A 26,880-nucleotide genomic window follows, 5' to 3' on the forward strand; every position below is an offset into this window, starting at 1 on the left:
TTAAATGAAACCAATTTCTACCTATTGATTTTAAAAGCCTTGAGCATATGTTGTAAAATATATTATTAGTAAAGGTCACAAAAAGTTCCTTTTCTCAGGAAATACATCCAATTGTTTTCCATGTCATTCACCCTCCCTCTCCCCCTACCAGGTCCAAACATTTGCCATTGTTGTCAAAAACAGATGCAGCACAATAGGAAGACAAAGACTGCAAACACCATGTTTTTCCTTATATTTCAAGAAACAATACGATCCATGGTATTCATGAAGTTGTTTATTATTGTTATTAAAACTTGGACTCAAGTAATCCGGTTTTTCTGAAAAAAGCACCTTGTCTGCAGGGATCGTTCAATCATCCTTTTCTACAATCACCTCGCCATGAAGCACCTTTCTTCTTTGACGTAACATATGAAAATAGAGCTGAGGAAACACTTCATTGGAGAAAGAAAACAAAGACGGATGAGCTATTGCTTTAGACTATGCTGGAAACCTGTAAAATGTGAGATTTCAGCACTTTATACGGGACTACTACACACACAACCCACCCCAGGGCTTATAGAGCTCAGGCTAAGGGCAAAAATGGAGGTCACATGCTATGTAACACATAAACTGTCGGAGGTCTTTCTGTCCTAGCAAGCTCACATACCTTGCTAAATATATTTTCTATACAGACCTAGATGATGATGTTTACTTTCAGAAATCAGTAACACTGGACTATATCAGAAGCAGGGTCAGCAAGCCCCACACTCTGCTTTTTCTCTGTTAACTCTATCTGGCTCTGTGAGTGCCGACACGCACATGCACATAAAAGTCCCCAAATATATCTAACCTTCATCCATACCCACTATGAACGGCCCCATGCTCTCAGGACAACACACATTAGTGACACGGTTAACCCTTGGTTTAGGGAAGAGACTGGATGTGGTGTCTAGGGAAGAGTCATAACAGGGTCCTGATCAGACACTCCCCACAGCAAGATCTAGAGGCTCTGTCATGCACACACACAAACATGTGCACGGATCATACCAGCTGGGTGCATGATCATCTGTGCAGCAAATTTGGAGAAAAGTTTGAGCCAGTTTGAATCAAGACTTTTTTTGTTTATTTGCTTTTTTCAAGACAGGGTTCTCTGTATATTCTCCTGGAACTTACTGGTCTCGACTCAGAGATCTGCCTGCCTCTGCCTCCTGAGTGCTGGGATTAAAGGTGTGTGCCACCACACCCAGCTGAATCAAGACTTTCAATCTCAGCATAAAGGCTGGTGGCTGGACAAATATACACCAGCTATAAGCTCCAAATGTAAAATATCCAGGAATAACCAAGCCAAGAAAATTGACCACAGAAACTTTCAATATCTTCTTCAGGCAACTTTGGGGAAAAAAATTTAATTTAGGTCAAATACTACAAGAATGTGGAATGGGTTTGATTTTTATTTATGAACTTCCCAGCTTAATAAATGCACTCATAGTATATCTAGTGGTCTAAACAGTCAGGTCATATTTATTCAAAGCAAACTGAGCAATTATGATGAATTCTCCTATAAAACTCTGAGAAGTTTTAACCTGGGTACTTTTAAAATTGTTCACTGAAATTCTCCCATCTGGAATGCCCTCATTGGTGAGTGAGAAAAACACATCCTCAGTACTAAAATAAAGACTCAAATGTTACTTTTAATTATCAAAGTAAAATTAGTTGACATCTCTAGCAATATCAGTAAGGATGGGGAAACACAGGCCTCTAATGGACTGATCTTGAGCAAGAGGGACCTCAGTGACCATAGGCACAATGAGCTAGGAAGTTACTACCGGCAGACGTCAGACTTAGGTCTCCCAGGACACCTGAAAAGCAGGCGTTCAGAAGTTATAGATTTGAAGCTTCAAATTACTTTCTCTTAAGAGCTTGGTTTCTATGGAATAACCGCAGAGGTCATGAGAGAGGTAACCCCAAGAGAGGTCACCCCTGTGACACCAAACAGCCTATAGGACTGCTTGTGGCACACTGTCCCCACCTATATTCCTATAAAGCAAGGGGTGTGACAGACAGTAACTGTCCATCTTCCTGAGCTCACCAGCACTGGCTAGATGGTAAATCAGGCAGATGGAAAAGACAAGGAGAAGGCATCCTCTGAACTCTTGGTCTATTTTGATTTCAGAAAAGCTCTGAAGTTAGAGTTCTCATGGACTGGCCAGATCATATGCATATCTTCATGAAACAGAAGGCCTTACAGCCTGTCCACGTAGAGTTCAGACCCTGTAAATTTCTCACTTCTCCTACTTCCCACTGGCATCCACCTCTACATTAATTGAGAGGATGAATGAACCTTGCATTCCTCTTTCATTTGCTGCTAGTGACTAAAAATAAAAATTGACTTTAAAATGATCACTATTAGTACCTAAAAGAAGACAATGAAGTCTCATCCACTCATTGAAGCTGTTGAAAGATGGTGAGAAATTAGTGGAGAGGCTGAAATATTCAAAACATTTTTTAAAAAGCAACTTTATTCCTGCCAAGGACATGAAATAACACAAACAAAACCAAAAAAGCACTTGTAATAAATCTCCAGGTACGCCAAATAGAGAGAGGTGATCTCAAGTTTTCTTAATAGAATGCTTATGATTCATACACAGAAATCAAAATGCTTGTCAACAGTTCTATTGATGCATGTGTTTGCAATGATTTAGTTTTTCTGTTAACTATAACCAGGCATATTTAAACGCTTCGGAAAAAAGCAATCACTTGAATATTAATTGACTTACCTTTTCACATAATCATTTAAAAAAAGAAAAAGAAAAAAAGAAAGAAAATCTGACTCACTCCCCTTGAGTTATTTTAAAGATAGACATGTAAATGCATTTGTGAGCAATTATTCCCATTTTCCCTTACTTTTTAAATTAGTTTAGTATGGTATTCTAAACACTTGCATATCATACAGTAAATCAAAGTACTAATGAGCCTATACTTACATGGTATATATGAGGCCATGGTTATGAGCAGAAAATAGTAGTAGTCAAAAGAGACATTGTATTTGTTAGGAAGCCTTACTGAAAACATTCCTGACTTCTTCACGTAAGGCAAGGCAGCATATATTGTGAGAAGTTCCCCAGCAACTCCAACAGGATATAAGATGATAAAAAAATTATATCTGGAGAAAGAAAAGACAGATGATTGTTTTTCTAGACCAGTTCTTGTATTTTACAGCACATCTCTTCAATTATTATTGTATTTAAACTTAGAAATCTCTCTGCATGCATTTACAATATCTCACACAGGTTGTTGATTTAGTCATATGCTTGTTAACGATCACCCTTATTCTAATAGTAAATTTCCATTCCAAATGACAACATAAGAATAAAGTAAGAAGTCAGTTTACTCTATATTGTATTAAAATATTTTTATGATTTATTTAAAGTACATGTGCATATTTTGTTTGTTTGTTTTGAGATGTGGGGGTGTTGTGTTGGCCAGGTTGGTCTCGAGATCCCCTGTCCTCAAGTGATCCTCCTGCTTCAACCTCCAAGTAATTGACATCACAGATGGGGCCACCATATCTAACTACACAGCTCTTTTTGTTTCAGTTAAGTGTTTAAAAAAATGCTTCTTTGGGGTATATAGCCATAACTGCTCCTATTTTCCCTATAGCTGATGAATGTTGAGCCTAAAAGTGAATGCTAAGTCTAAAAGGGACCAATTAGGACCCAGTTTGACAGTGTAAGCTTCAAGTGACTAAAGCGGATATTTTAGGTTATTTGGAAAACTGTGATTACTGATTAAACACAGTTACTACTGAAGGAAACTGACAACATGACTTTAATCACTAGGAATTAGTACACTGTGTACAACCACCTTCACAACAAGCAAATTTTTTACAGAAAAAAATCATCTGCATTTTTGTTAATCCCCCAGTTGGCATGAAAACCATCTATAAAGCAGAGTCATAGAACTCAGATGGTTGAGCGCTTACCAAGCATGCATGAGGCTCTGAGTTTGATCCCCAGCACTGCATAAGCCAGACATGATAAAGGATACCTGTAATGCCAGTACTTTGGAGAGAGAGACAGGAGGAGCCGAAGTTCAGAGCCAGCTTCCACTACACACTGAGTTCAAGGCCAGCTTAGGCTGCACAACACCCTGGGGGGGGGGGGGTGTGCCAGGAGGGGTGCGAGGGTGTGTTGGGAAACAGACAGAGAGACAGAGAAAGAGAAGGAGCTCCCATGCTCATCTCAGTCTTGTATGTTTGTTTATTATTTAAATCAATATTTTCCCACTTCATCTTTTAAAATCCTAAAACCAAACATTTATAATCCTTTTAAAACAAAATATCTAATCTAATTTATTTTCTTAACCTCATGAAGCTCTCCAGTGATTTTTTTTTAAATAGTATTTTCACTCCCAGGCTGGTAAGATGGTTCAGTGGGTAAAGGTACTTGCTGCAATGCCTGATATGATAACCTGAGTTCAATCCCCAGGAACCGCACAGTGGAAGGAGAAAGCTAACTCATTGCAAGTTGTCCTTCACAAGAGCATCTGGAATGTTCAAACACACACACACACACACACACACACACACACACACACACACCCAATCAACAAAATGTAATTACTTTTTTGTAAATTATCACTCTTTTTTGTTTGGTCGGTTTGGTTTTGATTTTTTGATTTTTTGATTTTTAAGACAGGGCTTCTCTGTGTAGCCCTGGCTGTCCTGGAACTCTGCTCTATAGACCAGGCTGACCTCAAACTTAAAGATCTGCCTGCCTCTGCCTCCCACATGCTGGGATTAAAGGTATGCATCACTACTACCTGATCGTCACTCATATTAAGTAAGTAAAATTTTTAAAAATAGTTGAAACCTTTAAGGTCAATGAAAATTCATGGGATGGGAATAAATTGTGTAATTTATTTTACCTTCCTTGCACTAACTATGGGAAGCCTTGCTACCCCAAAGATTCCCAATCGTTACCTAAAACAATTAGGTATATAGGAGGAAATATACTTCCGAAATTAAAATGTTAATCAGTATGAAATCATAACCCAACATAAAATTATTCAGGAACACTTTCAACTCATAAATAGAATCAAGGCATGATAGTAGGTCAAACTACAAATAGAAAACTATTTCTAAAGTGAAGTTTTATTTGAGAATAATAGCTTCCACATTTGAACTTAAATATGAATATTATTCTAGGTTGTTTAATGAATGTGTAAAATATATTTAGATAGTTGTAATTTTAAGAGTGTTTAGACATGAAACATAATTATTGATGATTATGACCGGGCATAGTGGCACACACCTTTAATCCTAGCAATTCAGGAGGCAAAGGCAGGCAGATTTCTGTAAATTCAAGGCTAGCATGGTCTACATAGTAAATTCTAAGCCAGCCAGGGTGACACAATGACACTGTCTTTAAAAAAAAATCATTGATGATTATAACTTAATGATATATATATGAGGACACATATTTCAATGTTGAAAGATTTCATGTAAAATCTTTTGTTGTTGTTACTGTTCTAAATGGTCTCACATAATTGAAGGTTGGCTTTGAACTCACTATGTAGTAGAGGCTGGCTCTGAACTCCTAATCTTCCTACTCCACTTCACAAGAGCTGGGACTGACTATTGGTATACACTGACATGCTCAGATACTAAACTGTTAACACTAATGAAATGATGGATGATTCCAACACAAGTTGAAACATGAATTAGCAGAGTTCTGTACTTTTCTAGAAATGTATAACATGCAAATACATCCCAAACAAGAGACTCAAGACACTAAATGCTAATAGGCCTGACCTATGCAAACTTTGTAAATACAGTTCATCGACAGAGACAATGTGCTGAGTTAGTACTTATAGAAGAACCAGAGGTTCCAAAGACAGTCATGGAAAGTGGTACTAACATGCATTCTAAGATTAGGTGCAATTGCATGCAAAGCTGCAAACCCCTTCAAAGGCCTAAGCCTTAAATGTGATTATATCTTCATGAAGAACAAGAATAAAATGAACCTAACACATAACAATACAATCTTCCTAAGACAAACGATGAATATAGAATTTTAGAACGTTTTATTGTATGTAAAATGTGAAGCCACAAATGTCTAAAAAGGAGCCAGAAGAATATTTTAAAAGTCTAAGAGTCTCAAAAATACAATCAACAGTGACATCCCTGTGTAATGGGATTATGAGTAACTTTTAAAGTCTTATTTCCTTCTTTTGTATGTATTTCTATATTCTAGTAATGTTCTATAGGACTTATCCCTGAAGGTATAGTCTTTATTTATATATTCTAATTTATTGTCATTAAACACAGATAACACATGGGTTTTATTTATTTTTTTTATGTGCATTGGTGTTTTGTAAGAGTTGTTAGAACAGGTGTGAGTTGCCATGTGGGTGCTGGGAAGTGAACCCAGGTCCTCTGGAAGAGAAGTCAATGCTCTTAACCACTGAGCCATCTCTTCAGCCCCAATTCATGAGTTTTAAAAAAGTACCAGGCAGTGGTGGTGCACGCCTGTAATCCCAGCACTCAGGAGGCAGAGCCAGGCGGATCTCTGTGAGTTCGAGGCCACCCTGGGCTACCAAGTGAGTTCCAGGAAAGGCGCAAAGCTACACAGAGAACCCCTGCCTCGAAAACAAAACAAAACAAAACAAAACAACAAAGTAATTCTTTAAGAGAATGTTAAGCTTTTAATATATGGAGATCGAGAGCAAGCCTGAGAGCAGCTAGCTATTACGCATGTATTAACACAAATGTCAGAGCTTGTTTCGTCATTAAGACAGGTAGTGCTGGCAGGCTTGCTAGTTGGACCAGGATGGCTTTGAACTCACAGAAACCCACCTGCCTCCATTTCCCAAGTGATAGGATGAAAGGCATGTGCCACCACCTGGGCTTAAATATCAGCTTTATTTTAAAAATAGAGATAAGAGATAGGTATGATATTATCTCCAATATCTTGTGGCATTATTTATAATTCCAGAAAGCTGGGAAGGATCTGAAGCCTATCAGTAGAGATGTTCCACTGTTCAGTCACCGTGGACCACTGTGTGGCAGTGACTGAGTACTAGAGGTGAAGTGCTTGACTGACACTCACTCATGCTGATTTGAAAATGCACAGATGAAGGGCTGCCCCAGCAGTTAAGAGTGCTTCCTGATCTTGAAGAGGACCAAAGTTTGGTTTCCAGTACCCACATCAGGGGACTCTCAAATACCTATAACTAGAGCTCCAGAGGAATCTGGTACCTCTGGCTTCTAAGGGCACCTGCACTTACACACAGATACACATGTATGTATCTATAATTAAAAATAATTTTTTTAAAAAATCAATCTTCACATAATACTTAGAGAAATCAGTTAGCTACATTTTGAGTAAACTTTAATACAATTCCCCAAATGGATATGACACTTTCCAAAACAATACAAATAAATGACCAACTGAGATGCCCCAAGGATATGATTTGTTGGCGGGCATTTTTACATAAAATCTACTTTGGTATTGTTATTTGCCTATGGCCATTCAAATTCAGCCTTTGGGACACAGGTGAGAACACTGCTAGGGGCTCAGACGGCAGCACTGTGGCATCATGGAGCTGTGACACAAAGTCTAATTCTCCAGTGTTAGCTCAGCACACGAAGTCAGCATGCACAGGGCAGTGAGGAACTCAAAGGCAAGACATTGCCACCTGGCCCATTTAATGAAGTGCGGCAAGTGGTCGAGAAGGCTGAATGTGTAGAAGGAATAGCGAGTGATCTCGGTCACAGTCCAGGAGACCAGAAAAAGCACCACGCTCTCTTCGTTCTGGATCTGCAGATCAGAGAAAGCCACAGCGCTGTTGAACCTTGGGCTTTCTGTTCAGTGAGATAAGCATTTTCTTTCTATTATTTGTTGCCTTTTATTATAATGGAATGCAGGACACAATGCAGTCATTCATTCTGAATTGGTTATAAATGTGAACCTTAACTCTGTCCTGTAGTTGGAGTGGCTGACTACTTACTGATATTTTCCCCCTTCGTTCCTCAGCACGGCCAGTAAGTGTAATATCCCAGGACAACATCATTGCCTTGAAAGCTGACTGGGAACAATCAACCCTTCCAACTTCCTATCAGTCATGAACTCATACAAACTCTACTGTGATAGTCATGGTGGTCTGAATGAGAATAGCCCCCATAGGCTCATATATTTAAAGCCTGGACCTCAGCTGGTGGAAATGTTTAGGAAGGAGTACAAAGTATGCCCTTGTTAGAGTAAGTGTGGCCTTGTTATAAGAGGTGTGTCGTAAGGTGTGTTATAAGAGGTAGGTGTGGGCTTTGGAGTTTCAAAAGCCCATGTCAGGCCTAACGTCTCTGTCTCTCTCTGCCTGCTGCCTACAGATCAGGATGTAAAGCTCCCAGCTACTGCTCCAGCACCATGCCTGTCTGCTTCCTGCCATGATGATAATGGACCCACCCTCTGTAACTGTGAGCAAGCCACCAATTAAATGTTTCTTTTATCAGAGTTGCCTTGGTCTTGCTGTTTCTTGCCAGCAACGGAACAGTGACAATAGACACCAGTTCCCTAATCTGGCCATTCATCTTCGTCCCTAATATTCACATTTCAATTCGGGCTTTATAATGTCTCAGCTGGACCATTACAACCATTTTCCTAAGTGGCTTGTCCTTCCTTGATTCTCCTCTCAGATGAAAGTTTTCTTGAAAATAAAACAAAGCAAATAACAATGTTGTAGAATATTGTTTTAAAATGTGTTACATTTGTTTATTCTGTGGATCATTTGTTTAATGATGCGAAGATGTGTTACATTCTTATATGTTGCATTTGTTTAATTCTGTGAAGCTGTGTTACTGTGCCTGTCTAAAACACCTGATGGTCTAATAAAAAGCTGAATGGTCAATAGCAATTCAGGAGAAAAGATAGGTGGGGCTGGCAGGCAGAGAGAATAAATAGGAGGAGAAATCTGGGAAGAGAGACCAAGAAGTAAGAAAAGGAAGCCAGGAGGACTCAAGGGGCCAGCCACCCAGCTACACAACCAGCAATGGAGTAAGAAAGAAAGAAGGGTATACAAAAATACAGAAAGATAAAAGCCCAAAGGCAAAAGTTAGACGGGATAATTGAAGAAATGCTGGCTAGAAATGAGCCAAAGTAAGGCGGGTATTTATAAGTAATAATAAATCTTCATGTGTATTTATTTGGGAGCTGGGTGGCATGCCCCCAAAAGAGTAAAGAGTAAAAAACAAACAAACAAACAAACAAACAAAAAAACCTACATAATAATAGTAATAATTAAATAAGTCATATGATCTGAAACTTAACATTGATCTCTCATTGCTTAACAGGCTTAAAAGGTAAATTCTAACACTAGAACACTACCTAAAGGTCCTTACAACCTGATCTGCAGTTACTTAACCCTCTCACTTTCTCACTGTGCCTTGGAATGTCTTTACACAATTAGGACTATTTACAGAACCCTTTCTGATCTCTTAAGACCCAGCTGGAAGATCACAGTCCCTGCAAATTTTCCTGTTATGGTTTAAATTTGAAATGTCCCCCACAGGTTCGTGTGTTGACCATGCCCGGTGGTGACACTACTTAGGGAAGCAATGAAAACTAGCAGGTGGGACCTGGCTGGAGGACACGGGTCTCTGGGGCTAGATCTCTTAAAGTGACACCTGCTCCCTGTCCCTTATTCTCTCTGCCTCCTACCTACTATGAGCCAAGTAACTTGTACCATGATCCTGCTGCCAGGCTGCTCTCCTTCCTCATGGCCCACAATCAATAGAGCCAAGGACTACATGCTGCAACCTCTAAAACCATGACCTAAAATGAATCCCTTCACTGTTAAGTTGCTCATGTCAAACATAACTGTCACGGTGACTCAGGCCAACACATGTCCCAAACCTCTCTCATGCCTGCTCAGCTACTGGATCACCTTCCCATTCTGACATTAACTTTTTAGATTTAGCACTCATCAATCTGAACTGAAATTATTCCCACTGTTTTGCATCAGTCAGTGCTCAGCTTACATACACCTTGTCCACGGAAGCCTTCAGTCACTTCCTAGAAGAGACTAAACTCTAGGTATATAATGTAATGCATACTGTGCTCTAGTCTCAAAACACTTAAACCAAATGCAATGGGGTCAGCATTTGCATAACCACTTTATTTAGCTTTTATCCATCACAGGCTCCAGAGAGTAAGAACCACATTGGCACCATTGACAGCCACATCCTCAGCACAGCGCCAGGCACAGAGTGTCTGCATAGCTGGTACCTCCTGTGTGACCAGTGTGTCCCAACATCCAGCACAGTGACAGCTGTAGTTGTCTGATTCGTGTTTGGAAATCCAGATGTGCAGAATTTGTTCAATAAATGTTGGTTTAAGTAATTAAGGCGTGGTTGATAAATGTCAATGGGAAGCTACTGTTGGATAATAGTAAATCAAATAGTAAAATCAAGGAATAGATCCTCTGGGGTGTGAAAGGACCCGGAGATTCTTTTCCTCCTTAGGAACTCCCCATTTCTAACTTCTCTTTAGTCAGTCCCCTCTAAGTTGTATTGGCCACCCGACTCTGTCTTCCTTTTCTCTCCTTCCTCAGTTTCTCTGTAGTTCTGGCTCAATGATTATATTCACTCACTGCCTGGAATCGTCTTCCTGCTGTTTTGTCAGTGTGGTAGGCCTGCTTTTAAACTAGTAAGCAACTTTAGTGAAACCTGGGGCTGCATGTGGGGTGTGCACTCAGTACTGTCCGCCCTGCAGCCCTGGCTAGGGACAGGTGGTTAGTCGAATGAACGATCCCAGTCATGAGGACTACAGTGCAGTGTAGGGAGAGGGCACAAGGTCAGCCATCTGTCCCCACACAGACAGGAGGCCAGTGAGGCTCAGAGGAAATGGAAAGGAGGTTAGGTGTCAGTCCCAAAGCACAGAGGAGACAAGAAGGGGATCTGCAGAATGGAAAGGGGGCCAGAGATCTGTCCTCAAGTGGACAGGAGATACGGAGGCTGTTAAAAAGGTCAGAAGGGTTGAGCTGAGAAATGTTTCTGACATGGGTTTAAAAGGCCCAACATCCTCAGAGAGACTTGCATAGTGTTTGTTTTGTCTATGTGGTTGAAAGCACTAATTAGATTCAGTAGTTAGGTCTGTCTCCTGTCAAGCCTCCATAAATAATGTGTCTTTTTTTTTCCTACAAGTTCCTCAACTTTAACTTTCAAATTTTATTTTAATTAGCAAATTAAACTGCACATATTTATGGTACATAACATGCTGTTCTGAAATATGTATGCATTACAGAATGGCAAAATGAAGCTAACTAACTTGCACTTTACCTTGGCATATTTCTTATTTATTTGGGTAAACACTTAAAATCGACTGTCAACAATTCTCAATTAGACATTGTTGTCATCTGTAGTCACCACGTACAACAGCTCACTTCAACTTACTCTTCCTGTCTGAGATTTTGTATCTTTGGATTTAGAAATTACAACTTTTAATTCAGGTCTTTTGTTTGTCCAGGTGTATGGAATGACATTTACTTTTGCCTATTTCTATAATGCCAATTGCTAAACAAGGAAAACCAAATGAGTAATTTACACTGACAATTCCAAAGATTAAAATAAATAAATAAATAAATAAATAAATAAATAAATAAATGATTTGGTTAAGAAGAACCATTATCGAAGAGAAAAACATCCGGTTGGATGGAGATGAGGGTTCACCTGACCATCCAGAAAACACAGGGGGAAGACAGAGCAGAAGATGAGAGGACCACCCATCTTGATCAGCGGAGAATGATATTTAAAGCCCTCCTCTTCTTTGCCCAATCACTCTTCCCCCCAAAACATGACAGTAGTCATACTTTAGATCTCTAAGAATGAAAAGCTCCCTTGTGACTCAAGGAGACAACATGTCTGCATCACTTACGGGTTTTATACTGTGAGTGATGAGCCATACCATGAAGATTCTTGAACTCACTTGGACCCCTGTCACAAGCACAGAAGTGGGTACAATTCCTGGAAGAGAAATCAAGTTAGTGACCGCCTCAAAGGCAGCTTCAAACAATAATATAAAATTAAAGCAAAAACTCACCAATCAGACAGTGGACTACCTGTAGGGAAATTGAAAAATCAGCAGTCAATAATAGCAGGAGTAGTAAACAAGTCCACAGGTGTTACATAATTAGCAAATTAGGATTTGCATTTGTTCAACTGAAGTGTTTGCAAACAGACACCATAGCAGACTAACAACATATTGAAAAAAACTTACCTCAAGCAAAGCAAATGTTTGGAAAAATTTAAGTGTCTTCTGAATGCTTTTATATAAACCTCTGTGTGTTCCTTTTTCCATATAAAAGCGTACCATAGCAATAGCTAGAACCAACCACCTAGAGAAAATAAAAGCATTTTACAAAGTTCTATCAAAACTAATATTACTGATAATGTGCATGCTATTATAGCAGCATTATTTACTATTAGCAATAGCTAAAAGATGAGAGCAAGCAGGGTATCGATCACTGACTGAACAGATACTTTAATGTGGTCTATCAATAATTTGCTTATGTTTCCAAGTCATTCTTCTATAACACTAAGTCAATCTACAATGACATCTAAATTCAAGTCCACCCTTTTTTTTTCACTCATTTTGATTCCTGATATACCAGTATTAATATTTTAGATTCCTATCCATGAGAAGCTTTCCTTTAGGCCCAGAATATTATCTGGTCTTTAAAAAGAAAGGACTTCAGTACATGCCGTGCCATAGATGGACCCTGAAGATATTGTACTGAGGGAAATAGACCAATTACAAAAGAGCAAATACGGTACTTCATTGACACAAGGCATCAGTTATCAGTCATAGGCGTGGGAAGAGTGGCGGTTGCCAGGAGCTGGGAGAAAAGGATGGATGGGAGTTCGTGTTTAATGGGTACAGAGTTTTGTTTTGTGGGATGAAGTTAGGGGTATGAATGGTGATGATGGCCACAGGAACTGTGAATGTACTTAATGCCACAGGACTATATATGTTACAAAGTTTAAGATGGTCCATATCGTGTGTTTACCCCAGTTTTAAAAACTCACTAAACCTCTCAAAAAGAAATGCCAAAAACCGTACAGTAGTATTTGTGTTTTATCATTCTTAGTTCATTATGTTTAAAAAAAAAAAAAAAAAAAAAAGCAGCCCCCAGGAAAAGCTAACAAACGGCATTCTATAGAATACACCAGGTGCCAGCTACTAACAAAACAATGGTGAGGATATTTTTGTTTCCAGCAACTAAACTGGCAGAATGACAAAAAGAGCTGCAGGTACTAGAAATGACATTATCAAAGCATTTCACAACTGTCAGATGCTGTGGGCCCAGTTTCATTCTATTTCTGTGATAGAACATCCGGATCAAAAGCTACTTGGGGAAGAAAGGGTTTGCTTCGGCTTATACTTCCAGGTCACAGTCCTTCGTGGAGGGAAATCTGGGCAGGAACTGAACCAAAAACCATGGAGGAATGGCTTACTGGCTTGATTCCTTGTTCATGTTCAGCTGGATTTTGTTTTTCTTTATAGAGCCCAGACCCACTTGCCTAAGGATCATAGGACCCACAGTGGGCTAAGCCCTCCCACTTCAATCATCAAGCAAGACAATGCCCCACAGATATGCTAATCTGATCTAGGCAACTCCTCAGTACACCTTCTCCCTGCCCAGGTGGCAAGTTGACAATAAGTAAACCAACCAACACAAGTCTCAGAATAAATACCTGTCAAAAGTTGTTTTCATATAAAAATACAGTATATAATTTACATAGGCGCACATAGAAATCTTTAATCAGAATCATTTACTAATTTCCACTGAACAAAACAATGGCTATGATACAGAAAAGTTATATACAGACCAGGTAGGAGCCTGCTTTCAAAGAATTATTGTTGTTGGAAACAGGGTCTTACTATGTAGGTCTGGCTGGCCTAGAACTCATGGTATACACTAGGCTGGCCTCGAACTCACAGAGATATACCTACCTCTGTCTTTCACATGCCACCACACCCAGCCAAATTCGGTGTTTTTAAAAGAGACAAGAACATATATTGACCCCTGTCAGTTTAAATATGCACTCTCCTCCATGAACTAACACTTAAAAGCTCCACTTGTGGACAACAGCTTTCTGGAACACACATCTCACTCTTCCTGCAGTTCCTGATGAGAACTAACTTCTTCCTGGTTTCCCTCTCCACTCCTAAAGTATGCTGAAGTTTAAGAAAGTTGCCTTACCGGTAGCTTGTAAAAGCCTGGAACACTCCATCCATGGACATGAGTAGTTATCCTAGGCTTTAAGATAGGGAGGTATCAAAGTGTACAGTCAACCAGATTTCTGCACTATATGATTATCAGCTTTTTTTTTTTTTTTTTACTAAATGGCTGAAATGGGTTCCTGCAGAGACTAATACAGACCTGACAGAACCAAAGGACAGAGTGACACATGCTGGACCACTCTCCCCTCCCCTTGCTCAGCATAGAACGCACTGAACAAAATGACATAAAGCCAAGCAAATGTCTAAAACCATCAGACTTTTGAGATGCAGAAATATTAACGATTACAGCAAAGAGAGTGAGTGGATCTTCAGATCCATGTTTCAGACGTGGCCACACAAGCAACGTTTGGTCCTTGCCAGGGACATTGATTTCATGAACTCAGATAGATCCAATCAGTCCTTCTCTTTTCCTGCTGAGGAAGCAGAGGTACACACAGCCAAGCCAGCTGAGACCCAAAGCCCCCACTAAGCTCAGGCTGTTCCTGAGCCACTGAGATGTCACACATAGGCTTCAATCACTATGATCACAGAAGAATCTATGTTTACCTCATTATAAAAGTCATAGGAAGAGACTATGCTCAAATACTTTAACAGTATGATTTCAAAAAGTTTGCAGGCCACCCTCAGAGTGAAGACACTAATTTACTCAGCCTACTGCTGAGGACACAGCTCAGTGGTAGATTAGATTGCCTACCTCATAGGTATGCAACCCTAAACTCCATCCTTGGCGCTTAAAAAAAAAAAAAAAAAAAAGAGAGAGATACTGAACTTGGAGTAAGACAATGGGCAAGACTGGAATGAATCCTCCAAAGTCCCCAACCCTCTGTCCTATCACATCACAGTCTTATTTGACTCAGGTCATGATCCTGCCTTCTATAAGGGCCATTTCTGGAATTAGCACTGAGCTAAGCCTAAAGCTTGACTGTGTTTTCATGTTTTAGGTACCTTCCCAGCTCAAACTGTAAATCCACCTCAGTTCTATGTCCTCATGGTTCTAATAAAACCAAAAGGTTAGTGAAGACATATTCATCCACACTTCCACACACTTTTCCTTTGGAGGTGGAGACAATTTAGATACCTATAAAATTTAAATTTGAGAGACAGGTACTAAGTTTAAAAAGTCATCAAAGCATTAAATGTGCATTTTAAACAGCACTTATGTGGTATTTCATGTTTGATTCTGTCCCATAGGTGGCAGCATTGTACAGCTACACAGTGCAAAACAAAGGAAGGCACTGGGGTTGGAAAGGACAACCGAACCCAACATTAATTCCTACTCCATCTGGCTTTCAGTAAACAAGGCCAAGAACTTCTATAAACTAATCAGAGCTCATTTCCCAAACATACCTTCCCAAAGACTGTTCAAAGTTTCTCTAAAGGCCCTACATTCAGCCAACTTTGGGTGTCAGTTCAGCAATTAAAGAAAAAAAAAATCAATAAGCAACTGGAATTTCTCTCACTAGAAATTGGTCTGGGGGTCATCTGTTTCTGTATTGTTTTTAAATGTGCCAGGGATATTGATTTCATGAACTCAGATAGATCCAATCGGCCCTTGTCAAGCTAGATGGAATGGTGTACCCCTGTAATGCCAGCATTCCAGAGGCAGAGGGAGGAGGATAGTTTCCAGTTCAAGGCCAGCCTGGTCTACATAGCCAGTGCCAGGCTAGCCAGGGCAACATAGCGAGGTTGTCTCAAACAAACAAACAAAACTGTTTCAAAGAATTTTTTGCTTGTTTGATTTCACTCACTCATTAATTCATCTCTCAACAAGTATGACTAAGACAGGTAGGTGCTAACGCTAAGTGCTGGGAACTAAAGATAAGCAGGGCATGATTTCTTTTGACCTGAGCACTAAATTAGCAAGTAAAGATAAAAGGACAGTGCGGTAACAAGAAACAAGCCAGAACCTACCAAAGGAAAGAGCCTTTTTACGTCACTCTGCCTACAATGTCCTTTAAAAAGGCGTATCTCTTTTTTTCTAGCTAGCTTCTGGCATTTCCTTTTCTTCTAGAATTCTTAGACACAACACCTGCTCCTTGAAACACTTGGTTATCTACGTTCATATCTCCTTTGGAAAACTTCCATGGAAAGTTTTCATGTGAACACGGCGGAGGCGGGAGTTATCTGTGAGCGAAACCTCTACCATGAGCCTCCTCAACAAACCCAAGAGTGAGATGAGCCCAGAGAAGCTGCAGAAGCGGAAGGAGGAGGAATTCACACAGGTCCCCTCCCGGTGCTCACGCAGTCAGTCAAGAACAACACACAAGGGCTCATACAACTCTCCCAACAACAAGAAGCTCCTGGGACAGGTGAAGAAGGCCTTTGACAGGTACTGCAACGTGGTGCTGAAGAACGTGAAGGAGATGTGGGCTGAGATCCCCAAGAGTGGCAAGAATAAGAAGTCCAAGCCAGTCAACAAGGCCTGATACATCTCCAAGATGTTCCTGCGCGGGGGATTCGGTCACTGTGGTGCTGCGGAACCCGCTCATCGCCAGCAAGTGGAGAAGAGGCCCCTTCCCTCTATGAGAGCCTAGCCTGCTCCCTGCCCTGCGGAGCCCTGCCCAATAGAACGGAAATAAAACCTTGTGTTTTTTGTTAAAAAAAATAATACTAATAATTGGGGTTGAGGATTTAGCTCAGTGGTAGAGCGCTTGCCTAGCAAGCACAAGGCTCTGGATTCGATCCTCAGCTCTGGTTAAAAAAAAAAAAAATTCATGTAAGCAACTTAAACTCACACAAAGTTACAGAGAATGACAAAATGATGTCACCAAGTGCCTACTGACTAGATTAGACTCAAGGATGACCATGCTGTGGTCAATCTTGTTCCATCCAAGCCTCTACTCCTTATTCTACCCTGATTAATTTGAATTAGATCCACAATACTCTCTAATATGGTCCACAATGCTTCATTGTATGTCTCTAAAATCATTTTCTTTAAAAGCAAAACTAGAATTCCAGTACCCAACCTAAAAATAATAGCATCTGGCTGTCATAAAACATTGAGGGGTGTTGGGGATTTAGCTCAGTGGTCGCAAGGCCCAGGGTTCGGTCTTCAGCTCTGATTAAAAAAAAAAAAAAATCTAAGCCGGGTGATGGTGGTGGTGGTGGCGGCGGCGGCGTGCAAACCTGTAATCCCAGCACTCGGGAGGCAGAGGCAGGCGGATCTCTGTGAGTTCAAGGCCAGCCTGGTCTCCAAAGTGAGTTCCAGGAAAGGCACGAAGCTACACAGAGAAACCCTGTCTCTAAAAACCAAAAAAAAAAAAAAGAAAAGAGAAAAAGAAAAAAAATGTTGAGGGGCTAGCAAGGTGCCTGCCAATATATCTGGTGACCTGATTTTGATCCCTGTGGTGGAAGAAGGGAACTGACTCCTGAATTCTGTCCGCTGACCACATGAGCATATAAGCTCCCCTCGAGGAGCATGCATACACACACACACACACACACACACACACACAGCATTAAATGCTATTTTAATTAAAAAGAAAACACTGAGCTAAGGTATACATTTCCTTAATTGTCTCATTTTTTTAAAATCATGATTGAAACAGAATTCATATACTCTAATTATTTGGTGTGTTGCTTGTTACACTTGAATCTACAGGCCTCCTTCTTCCCTCCTCCTTCCCTTCCAACACTCCCTTTCAAGTTGTCTGCTGAACATTGGGTGGCTGGGCCTGCTGAGTGTCCCACTGTCTAGATCTTGCTAATTGGATACCTTATGTCACTTTCTCTGTTCTGCCTCCTACGTTCCTGTAAATTGGCAGTTAGTCCTAGGGGCTCCATCAGACTCTGGCAAGGGTACTTAAGTTGTCTGGCATATATCTAAAGGAGCAAACAATTTCTAGCTGTTCTTTCTTTGGGATGTTAGCAGCTTTGGATCCTCACTGCCTAGATCCCCCATTTCAACCATTGTTGTAAATGACACCCTAATTTGAAACTTCTCTTTTGTACCTCCTTTAAGTTAACAGGCCTGCAGGAGAGATGGCCTCCAGCTGTGCTTTCATATACAATCCATTAACACCTCTTGATTGCATTTCCTAGACTAAATTAATACTTCCTTTTACAGCCAACACATGCTTTCCCCAACTGCAACTAAGCACTCTTGTGGATAGGGTTAAACTGGAAGGTTCATAGACTTAAGATTATGACCACCTGCTCACTGAGAGCCACTGTTAGAAGATGAAAGACAAGCGGCAACCAGAAGAAGACATTTGCAAATCTCATACCTGGCAAAGGACTATTTAAAGAGTTCTTAAAAGTTAATATTAGGAAACCAAACAACTCATCACAGGAAAAGAATTGGCAAAAGATGTAAACAGACATTAAACCCAAGAAGACATACAAGCTTGCCAGTGAGTAAGCCATAAAAACATATCCACTATCACTGGTCATGGAAATGAAAATAAATTCACAATGAGGATATACAATAGACGTACAGGGTGTGGTGGCTAAATTTAGGTGACACAGGCTAGAATCGTCTGAGAAATCGGAACCTCAATTGAGAAAATGCTCCCATAAGATCAGGCTGCAGGCAAGCCTATAGGGCATTTTCTTAAGTAGTGATTGATAAGAGAGGGCCCAACCCATTGTGAGTGGTGCTATCCCTGAGCTGGTGGTCCTGGATTCTAAAAGATAGCAGGCTGAGCAAGGCATGAGGAGCAAGCCAGTAAGCAGCACCCCTCCATTGCCTTTGCATCAGCTTCTGCCTCCAGGGTCCTGCCCTATTTGAGTCTCTATCCTGACTTCCTTCAATGATGAACTGTGATGTGTAAGTATAAGCCAAATAAACCCTTTTCTCCTCAACTTGCTTTTGATCATAGTGTTTCATCACAGCATTAGCAATCTTAACTAAGACAATGAGTGTCGAAAAGGAAGATCATTGGCCAACCGATGGTTAGCAATGACATGCAGCAAGTCTCATGTATGGCCAATGGTAAGGAAAATGGCATAATACATTAGGAACAGAGCTCAGTGGCTTGAGACATCAAACATGTGACTACTCTATGATGGAGCCACTGCACGTATAGGTATTTATCCAAGAAAAATGAAAGCATAAATCCACACACAGACCTGTACATGAATGTTCACAGCTTTATTTATAATATCCTCAAACTGGAAATACCTACCAACAAATAAATGGAAAAACCAATTGTGATATAACCAGTCACTGAATCTACCATCCTTAGCAATCAAATGTTATCTAAAAGATATGGCTATAACTTACATTTTGGAAAATGAAATTGGATTTACTGTTCTATCAAAGCACATTCAGTATAACAGTGAAAGAAATTCTCAAATAGTTTCTCTCGTAATTTCAAATTAACCCTAGGGATTGGAATTAGTATCTTGAAGAGTCCAGTGTCCATCCAACACTTCTGCTAAGAACTTCAAATTCATACCTCTACCCCTTGTCATAATCTACCAAAGGAGCAGTGTTGTTCCAGTTTTACAGATGGGAAAACTAAGGATCAGAGGGCAAATAACGTATCCAACTTTACTCCCCTACAGAGCAGTAAAACAGAACCTTTAATGAGTCGTTTAGTGTTTACAAAATGAAAACCACACATCAGCAAGGGACCTGAGGCCTTGCAATGGATGGGCCAAGCCACCTGTCTGTATTTCAGGTCCGTTGCTGTTGCTGAACTTATGTCTCCCAACCTCACATCTCCATCCTCACACAGGCTGTATCCTCACCCATGTCTGTCTGGTGAGTCCTATTCACCCTTCAAAGACCCATTCAAATGCTTTCATCTCCTTCACAATGGTTTTTCTCAGTCTTCCCGGCCCCAACCCGGCCTCAGACACCTGTTTTGCATGCTCTTATCCTAGTCTATCTTTATTGCAATTGTCATCTGTATATAAATGCTCAGGCTACACTTCTCCATGGATGAGCCCAAAATATTTGTCTCATGTTCCCCACTTGACCTAAAACAATATGCTAGCACCTATAGGCTCAAAAGTGTTTGTTGAAAAGCAAGGCACAGATGCTCATGACTCTAGTCAAGAACCTATTATGAGTAAGCCATAATATTACCATAAAAATCCTTCCATCCTTCAAAGGTGCCCCCCAACTCTGGATTTACCTAAAGCCACTAATTCCACAGGGACAGGGTAGGGGGAAATTTAATGTCACTGGGGCCTGACTTAATCTGTGATTGTACATTACTTCAGTTCAGTCCTATGTAACAATGAAAAGTATGACTACAAAAACCAGAATGACTGAATTAAATATTAAGTGAAAATCGGAGCTTACACAGTAGATATTCATCACAAATGTTTTACAAGATATCCATTGATTCACCCAATAGACACTTACTACTTCTTGGAGATTGCAATGAAGAATTGGCAAAAATACAGGGTAGGTGGGATGGAGAAAAACCTAGCAGTCAAGGTGTGCTAGGACGTCCACGGAGATGCTCAGGTAGAGCATCCCTGAGGAGAGAGCTTTGAGCATAAACTTCAAAGAGACCAGACACTCGATCATGGGAAGAGAAACAACAAAAGATGGTCTATAGGAGGCTTATATAATTACGTGAGTTACTCTGCCTTGATGAAAATAACACTGGACCCTCTCTCTCAGTGCCAGCACACAGACACATTTAGGATAAGCCTGGCTTGCTGGAGAGAGCAGAACAGGGGTGAAGGGTGAGAACGCAAAGCACAGGTCATTTTAGCTTGTCTCTGGTGAGGCCAGGGGAACCTAGTTCAAACAAGGTGACTCAGTCACCAGAACAAGGACGACACGAACTCCCTGAAAGAGTGAACAACCTATGCAAAGACGGAAGGAGCTGTAAAAAGGCACACTGAAAAGTAGGGAGTTGGGAATTTCAAATGCAGCAAAACTGGAAAGGAGGGAGTGTGTTGAAAATGGTCTTCAACCACCGCAGCCCTGGGTTCCCTAACAGGATAGGATCACTGTGGCCATTTAAAACTATTCATTCAAGATTTCAAACTGAGATTGTGAGGTGAGTTTTCACTTTTGAAATGGTAACATGGCCTTAAAAAAAATGGAGACTGGACTGGACAGAGAAGGGACAGCCAATCAACTAACATAGGTCGGGTATTCCAAAAACATTTACTAACTGGATGAGACTATCTCAGAGGAGAAGTGAGTCTCTCAGCCCCTGCTGCATTTTAAGGCAACAGAGCATGGCGGGCAATGAACTGTCTCCCAGTTGTTTCGAGCCTGTTAGTTTTCTGAACTTTCAAATGTTATGGAATCGAGGGCAGCAAGAAGATGAAGCTGCCCAGCTCTGGAGTCGGTCTCAGTGGAAACCCATGCCTGGCACTTTCTGGTTGTGATCTCCAAACAGTGATTTAAGGTCTCTCCATGCCTCACTATAAAATATTGTTCTGTACCCTTTCACGGGATTGCAGAAAACCAAAAATGAGGTGATATGGCCAAAAGAAACAGCACAGTCCCTGGCACACAGTAACCACCAATAAATACATATTTATGACCTACATTTGCTGCTCAGGATCATAAATATACAGTTCACGATCAACAGAAACATTTGTTAAATAGGACAATAGCATTTTTCTACACTTGGCCAAGAGGTCAATTCAATCACACTTTTTTCTATGAAGCTCAGAGACGGTTTTAAACACTAAACATTTCCTCACATTCATGTAAGTTAAAACTTCAGAGGATATTGAGAAAGTAACTCTTTCTAACAGCAAGATGGCAAAGGGCATTTCCTTACTGGTTTGAGTCACGGTAGACATGAAACTTCATTTGACATTTCTTTGAAGAGTGATCTTGTATAAACCCTAACTTCCACATCACACTTAAGCCTGAAATTTTTAAAAATGGACAGGATTCTGGGTAGGATAAGGCCATAACGAGGCTGGACACCTGCCCTGCCCCAATCAGGTTAGGTGTTCAAAGTCCCAAGTAGGCATTTCTAAGTGCCATGCTTTAAAAGAAACAGTAGGTGAAGACACTGTCCCACGATTGCAGCACCAGCAACCACACGCCCGGGGTCCCGTGTGCACTGCCCGCGGACAGCTCCCCGCTGGGGTGAACCGACCCCGGCGTTTCTTCAACAGCAGCGGGAGGCGACAGGGGCGGCCGGGCCAAAGTCGCCTCCCCCGTGGGTCGGCCCCGCATTCCTGCCCGGGTCTATACTTAACCTCCGGCCCGCGCCCCGCGCCGCCGCGCCATGCCGTGCACCGTATTAGGCAATGCCCAGCGAGCGGCGGCCGGCCGCCCCGCCCCGCTCCATTCAACCCTGCTGCGCCCCTCCCCCACCGCGCCACGCGCGCCCCCGCCGCGCCGCGACCCCCAGGGGCCCAGCACGCGCGTTCTCGCTCTATGCGCCCGGGGGCCGCGCGCCCGGAGTGCTCCGACTGTAAGCGGCCGAGCACCTGCGCTCCCGCTCCGTGCGCGCCGGCTGCGCCGCGACCCCCCCAACCGCCCAACACGCGCGCGCTGGCTCCTTAAGCCCCCCGACTCCGCGCGCCTCCGCCACGACCCCCTTCAGTGTTTTTCCCCCCCGCGCGCTCCCGTTCCACCCCACGCGCGCGTCCTCGCCGCGGCTCGACCCCTCCACCCCTAGCAGCCCCGGGAGCGCGCGCTCCCCCGCGTCCCCGAGCCCGGATCGGAGAGATGGTACAACTGTGCGCGGCGCGTGGCAGGACCTTCGCGCGCACGTACCCGGCGGTCATGGCGATGTTGTAGAAGGTGAGCCAGGCGGTGGCTAGGAAGCCTAGACGTCTCCGCTTGCCCGTGGCTTCCTTCTCGTCGCCGGCCTCGGAGGCACCGTTGGTGCCGTCCTCCTCACTGGACGCCATGGTGACCGCGCACGCTGGCCTGGAGGAGCAGCGCACAGGAGCGGGAGGGGCCGGCTGAGCGAGCCACTGAAGCGCCGCTGTCCGCTGCCGCCGCCTCGGCCCAGCGCTCCATGTGCGACGCGCGGGGGGTCGGCGCCGCCAGCCCGGCCGCCCGCGAGGGGGAGGAGCGCGCCCCCGGCCGCGCGCCCCGCCCCGGCGCCGCCTCTCGGGAGCGCGCACTCGGGGCCCCGGGGTGGGCCAGCCGGGGTCACGGGCTTCCAGGCGGTGCTGCGCTGCGCGCTCCCGCGGAAGAGCTGTCCGCGCTGGCTGCGACCTCTTCCTAGAGAGACGCGGGCGACGCGCGTCCTGGCAGTGGGTGCCCGGCTGGTACGCCTTGTCCAGGCAGCGAGCGCACCTGGGGTGGCAGGGGTTCTCTCCCGGGAGCAGGGTCTCCCCACCAAAGACTCAGTCTCCCGAGCTTCTGGAGAAGCAGCACCCGCCTCACCTTGTCCCGTATTATTGGCTGGGCCGGCCCGGTATGTGGGTTCTAGGGAGTCTGCTCTGAAGTTGCAAAGGGAAGCTGGGGGAAAGGGCTTAGCAAAACCCGGATAGGTGTTAGGGTTCATACAGGAAACCCAGACGCGGGGTTAACAAGTTCCCTGTGCTGTTGGAAAGAAATGTCCCACTGCTCTGCACATGTAATCTCTCATTTTTCTCTCTTCCTTTCAAGAACCTTGCTTCTTTAGCCTCAGTTCCCTTTATAGCGCGTGGATAAGAAAGCAGGCTCCGGAGTCAGCTTACCGAAATTCAACCCCCAAATTCCTGACTCCACCTGTCTGTGAATTGGTAGTTTATGTATGCCTAAATTTCCTGAAATGAAAATAAAATAACATACCTCATAGAGATGTAAGGTTAAATAAAATATCCATCAAAAGCAGGTACTGACATGCTACAATTTGTCACCTCTAATATGCATATTAATACTTTTTCTGGTAACCTTGCTTATAATCCAGAGAAGAAATTTTACAAAGGGCGATCGAAGATGTTAGGCAGTTCCTGAACGGGAGTCCAGACACTGGCAGAGGGGACAAATGACTCCACAGGCCAGCCCATGAGCTTCTTTCACTGTGCACATCATCCTGGTTATGGAATGGGCCCTGGGGGAGCTAGTCATGGCCAGGAGCACTACTCGCCCAATTTGGGTAATGTGGGGGGTTGGGGGGGTAAGGAAAACCTTCCAACAGGAAAGTGTAATAGGGATACTACTAAAGCGCATGCTAGGCCTGTGCACTGAACACTAATTCACTGCTGCAAGATAGGCCTCGGAATCTCAGTGTGTTCGAATGCCAGTTCTCTCCAAAGGCCAGTGGATTTTATTTGACAAGCTAAAATCTAAAAACCCATGAAAGTGTGTGTGTGTGTGCGCGCGCGCGCGCGCGCGACACCGCACATAGCCTATTTTAAACCTTACCATGAAGCTACCATCTTCAACATCGCATAGTAAGCAAAAGGGAGGCGTGGAGCGGTGTGACAAGAGTCCAAATACACTCAAAGCTGAGGTAATTCGATGTGGGAATTGTAATCTTCCAATAAGGAGAACAACTGGACGACCACATACAAACGAATCTTACATGACAGACACATGCTGACTTCCAAATAATCACAAAACTAAGCACAGAGTCAAGCCCTATACAACCTCTTGAAGAAAGCAGCAGAATCTGTGAACCTAGGGCCGGCTAAGACTTTGTAGGTGTGCCTACCAACAAGTGAGAAAGAATGAAGGGTGGGCTGCGGGACAGGGCGGGGGCGGGATGATGACTACCAGGATGGACACACAGGAAACCCAGCTGCAGGCCTAGCGAGTTCCCATCCCACTGGGAAGAGGTGCCCCACTGAACTCTCCACCTCTCTTCCTCTCAAAAACCATGCTTCTCATAGATAGCCCTCTTTCCCTTTTCCTTTATAGCACACAGCTGAGAAAGCAGGAGAGCGTAGACAGAGAGAATCAGACTCTAAAAAGAAAACTATTGAACATAAAAATGTAAAAATATATTCCAAACATAACTTTAAAAGTGAAAAATAGTCACAATACATTCATCTAGCAAGGGAGCTATATCCAGATTATATGATGACCTCATAATTCAATAAGACAGGGGCTGATGAAATGGCTCAGTAGTTCAAAGAGCTTGCTGCTCTCTCAGAAGACCTGAATTTGGGTCCCAGCATCCAGGTCACGTGGTTTATAGGCCTGTAACTCCAGCTCATGGGAATCCAAACCCGTTTTCTGGTCTGCTCGGACACACACACACACACACACACACACACACACACACACACACACACGAGTAAAATAAAGCATTTTGTAATTCAGTAAGAGTCTGAATTTCTTAGCAAATAAAAGAATGTAGACCACAGGGGAATGTGGAAATAGCCAGTGGCACACGCAGACAGGCTTTGCCTTGTTAGTTTTTTGGGAAATGAAACCCACAGAGAACAACAGCACCGTTGAAGTGGCTAACATTTCAAAGCGCTGGCTAGGGTGTGCAGCAGTTGGCAATTGGCCTTCTCCACAAGGCGGAAGGGAGCACTGCTTTGGAAAACAATTTATCAACTTATTTAAAAGATCGACACCTTTAATTGTCCTATGGCCCAGCAATTTCCTCCTTTGTGTTTAACCGAGACAAATAAAACCATATGCCCACACAAAGAATTAGACACAGATATTCACAACAGCTTTAGTCACAGTAGCCCCAAACTAAAAATAACCCACGTGTCTACTAACACATGAATGGACAGACAAATGGTAGTATATTTGTTTAATAGGATATTACTCAGCAGTATAAAGAGATAAACCGGTCCATTCCACATAAATTAATCTCATAAACTTTATACTGAGCTAAATCAGCCAAACAAAATATATAATGTATGATTATTTTTTAGGAAACTAGAAAGGGAAAAACTGCAGTGACAGCATTGCTTGAAGCTAATGATGTCTTTGGAGAGGACAGACCAAGACTAAATGAAGAATAGGTTCATTTATGTAGGAATTATTACTTGGAGTTGAATATTAGTGATGACATGAAACTCAATATTATGGCAGAAGTGGGTTTTATTTTTGTGGTTAATAATCTCCCTTCCAAATAACCTTTTAAAACACTGAATTTGAGTCGCTTCTTAGCCCTTTGGCTGAGATCAGTGCAAAATACAGAAGTTGACACAGGTTTGTCCTTAGTTTGCACTATAGTGATGTTTCTTACAAAATTCAAAATGTAACATTTTGGAAAAAATATTAAATACTTAGGAATAAATAACATCAACAGATTTATTAAATTGTCCCTTTGAAAATGAATAATTTGTTATGTATAGTTGTAAATAGATTATACCAATGAGTGAATATATATATATATATATATATATATATATATATATATATATATATATATTCACAAAGCAGAATTTTAGAGGGGATAAAGAAAAATAGACTTATAAATGAACAAGGTATATTCACTATCTTGGAGTAATAAGATGTGTTAGTTGCATAACACCTCTCCTACCAGCGAGTTGATTTAATAATCTCTTTATCTCTTACAGATGACAAGAAGGCCTCTTAAGTCCTAGACAGAATCTAGACTCTTCAGAATGGAATCAGTTTGAGAGATTGAGATTCTGAGAGCTGGAAACCAAGACTTTCTCAGTAAAAACCTGCTCTATAGATACTTTGTTATAAGAACTTTGACTTAAGAATTATTTCATGCATAACAAATCGATCATGAAAATATTCACATGCTATGATAAACAGTCATTGTATATGACTGAATATAACCTCAAAAGG

General features: G+C 42.2%; 1 protein-coding gene across 1 annotated transcript; it reads right to left on the reverse strand.

Moving 5' to 3' along the window:
• Positions 1-217: 217 nt before the first annotated feature.
• Hacd1 (3-hydroxyacyl-CoA dehydratase 1) lies at positions 218-23,516 on the reverse strand. Its single transcript, XM_036188533.1, has 7 exons — positions 22,933-23,516; positions 12,249-12,366; positions 12,072-12,090; positions 11,907-11,995; positions 7,678-7,799; positions 2,964-3,142; positions 218-431 (listed from the first exon to the last, which is right to left on the reverse strand). The coding sequence occupies exons 1-7, from the start codon at positions 23,067-23,069 to the stop codon at positions 349-351; spliced, it is 747 nt and encodes a 248-aa protein (XP_036044426.1). The 5' UTR covers positions 23,070-23,516; the 3' UTR covers positions 218-348.
• Between the last annotated feature and the right edge of the window lie 3,364 nt (positions 23,517-26,880).

Source organism: Onychomys torridus, chromosome 5 (genome assembly GCF_903995425.1).
Source record: "Onychomys torridus chromosome 5, mOncTor1.1, whole genome shotgun sequence".
Classification (NCBI taxonomy): Eukaryota; Metazoa; Chordata; class Mammalia; order Rodentia; family Cricetidae; genus Onychomys; species Onychomys torridus.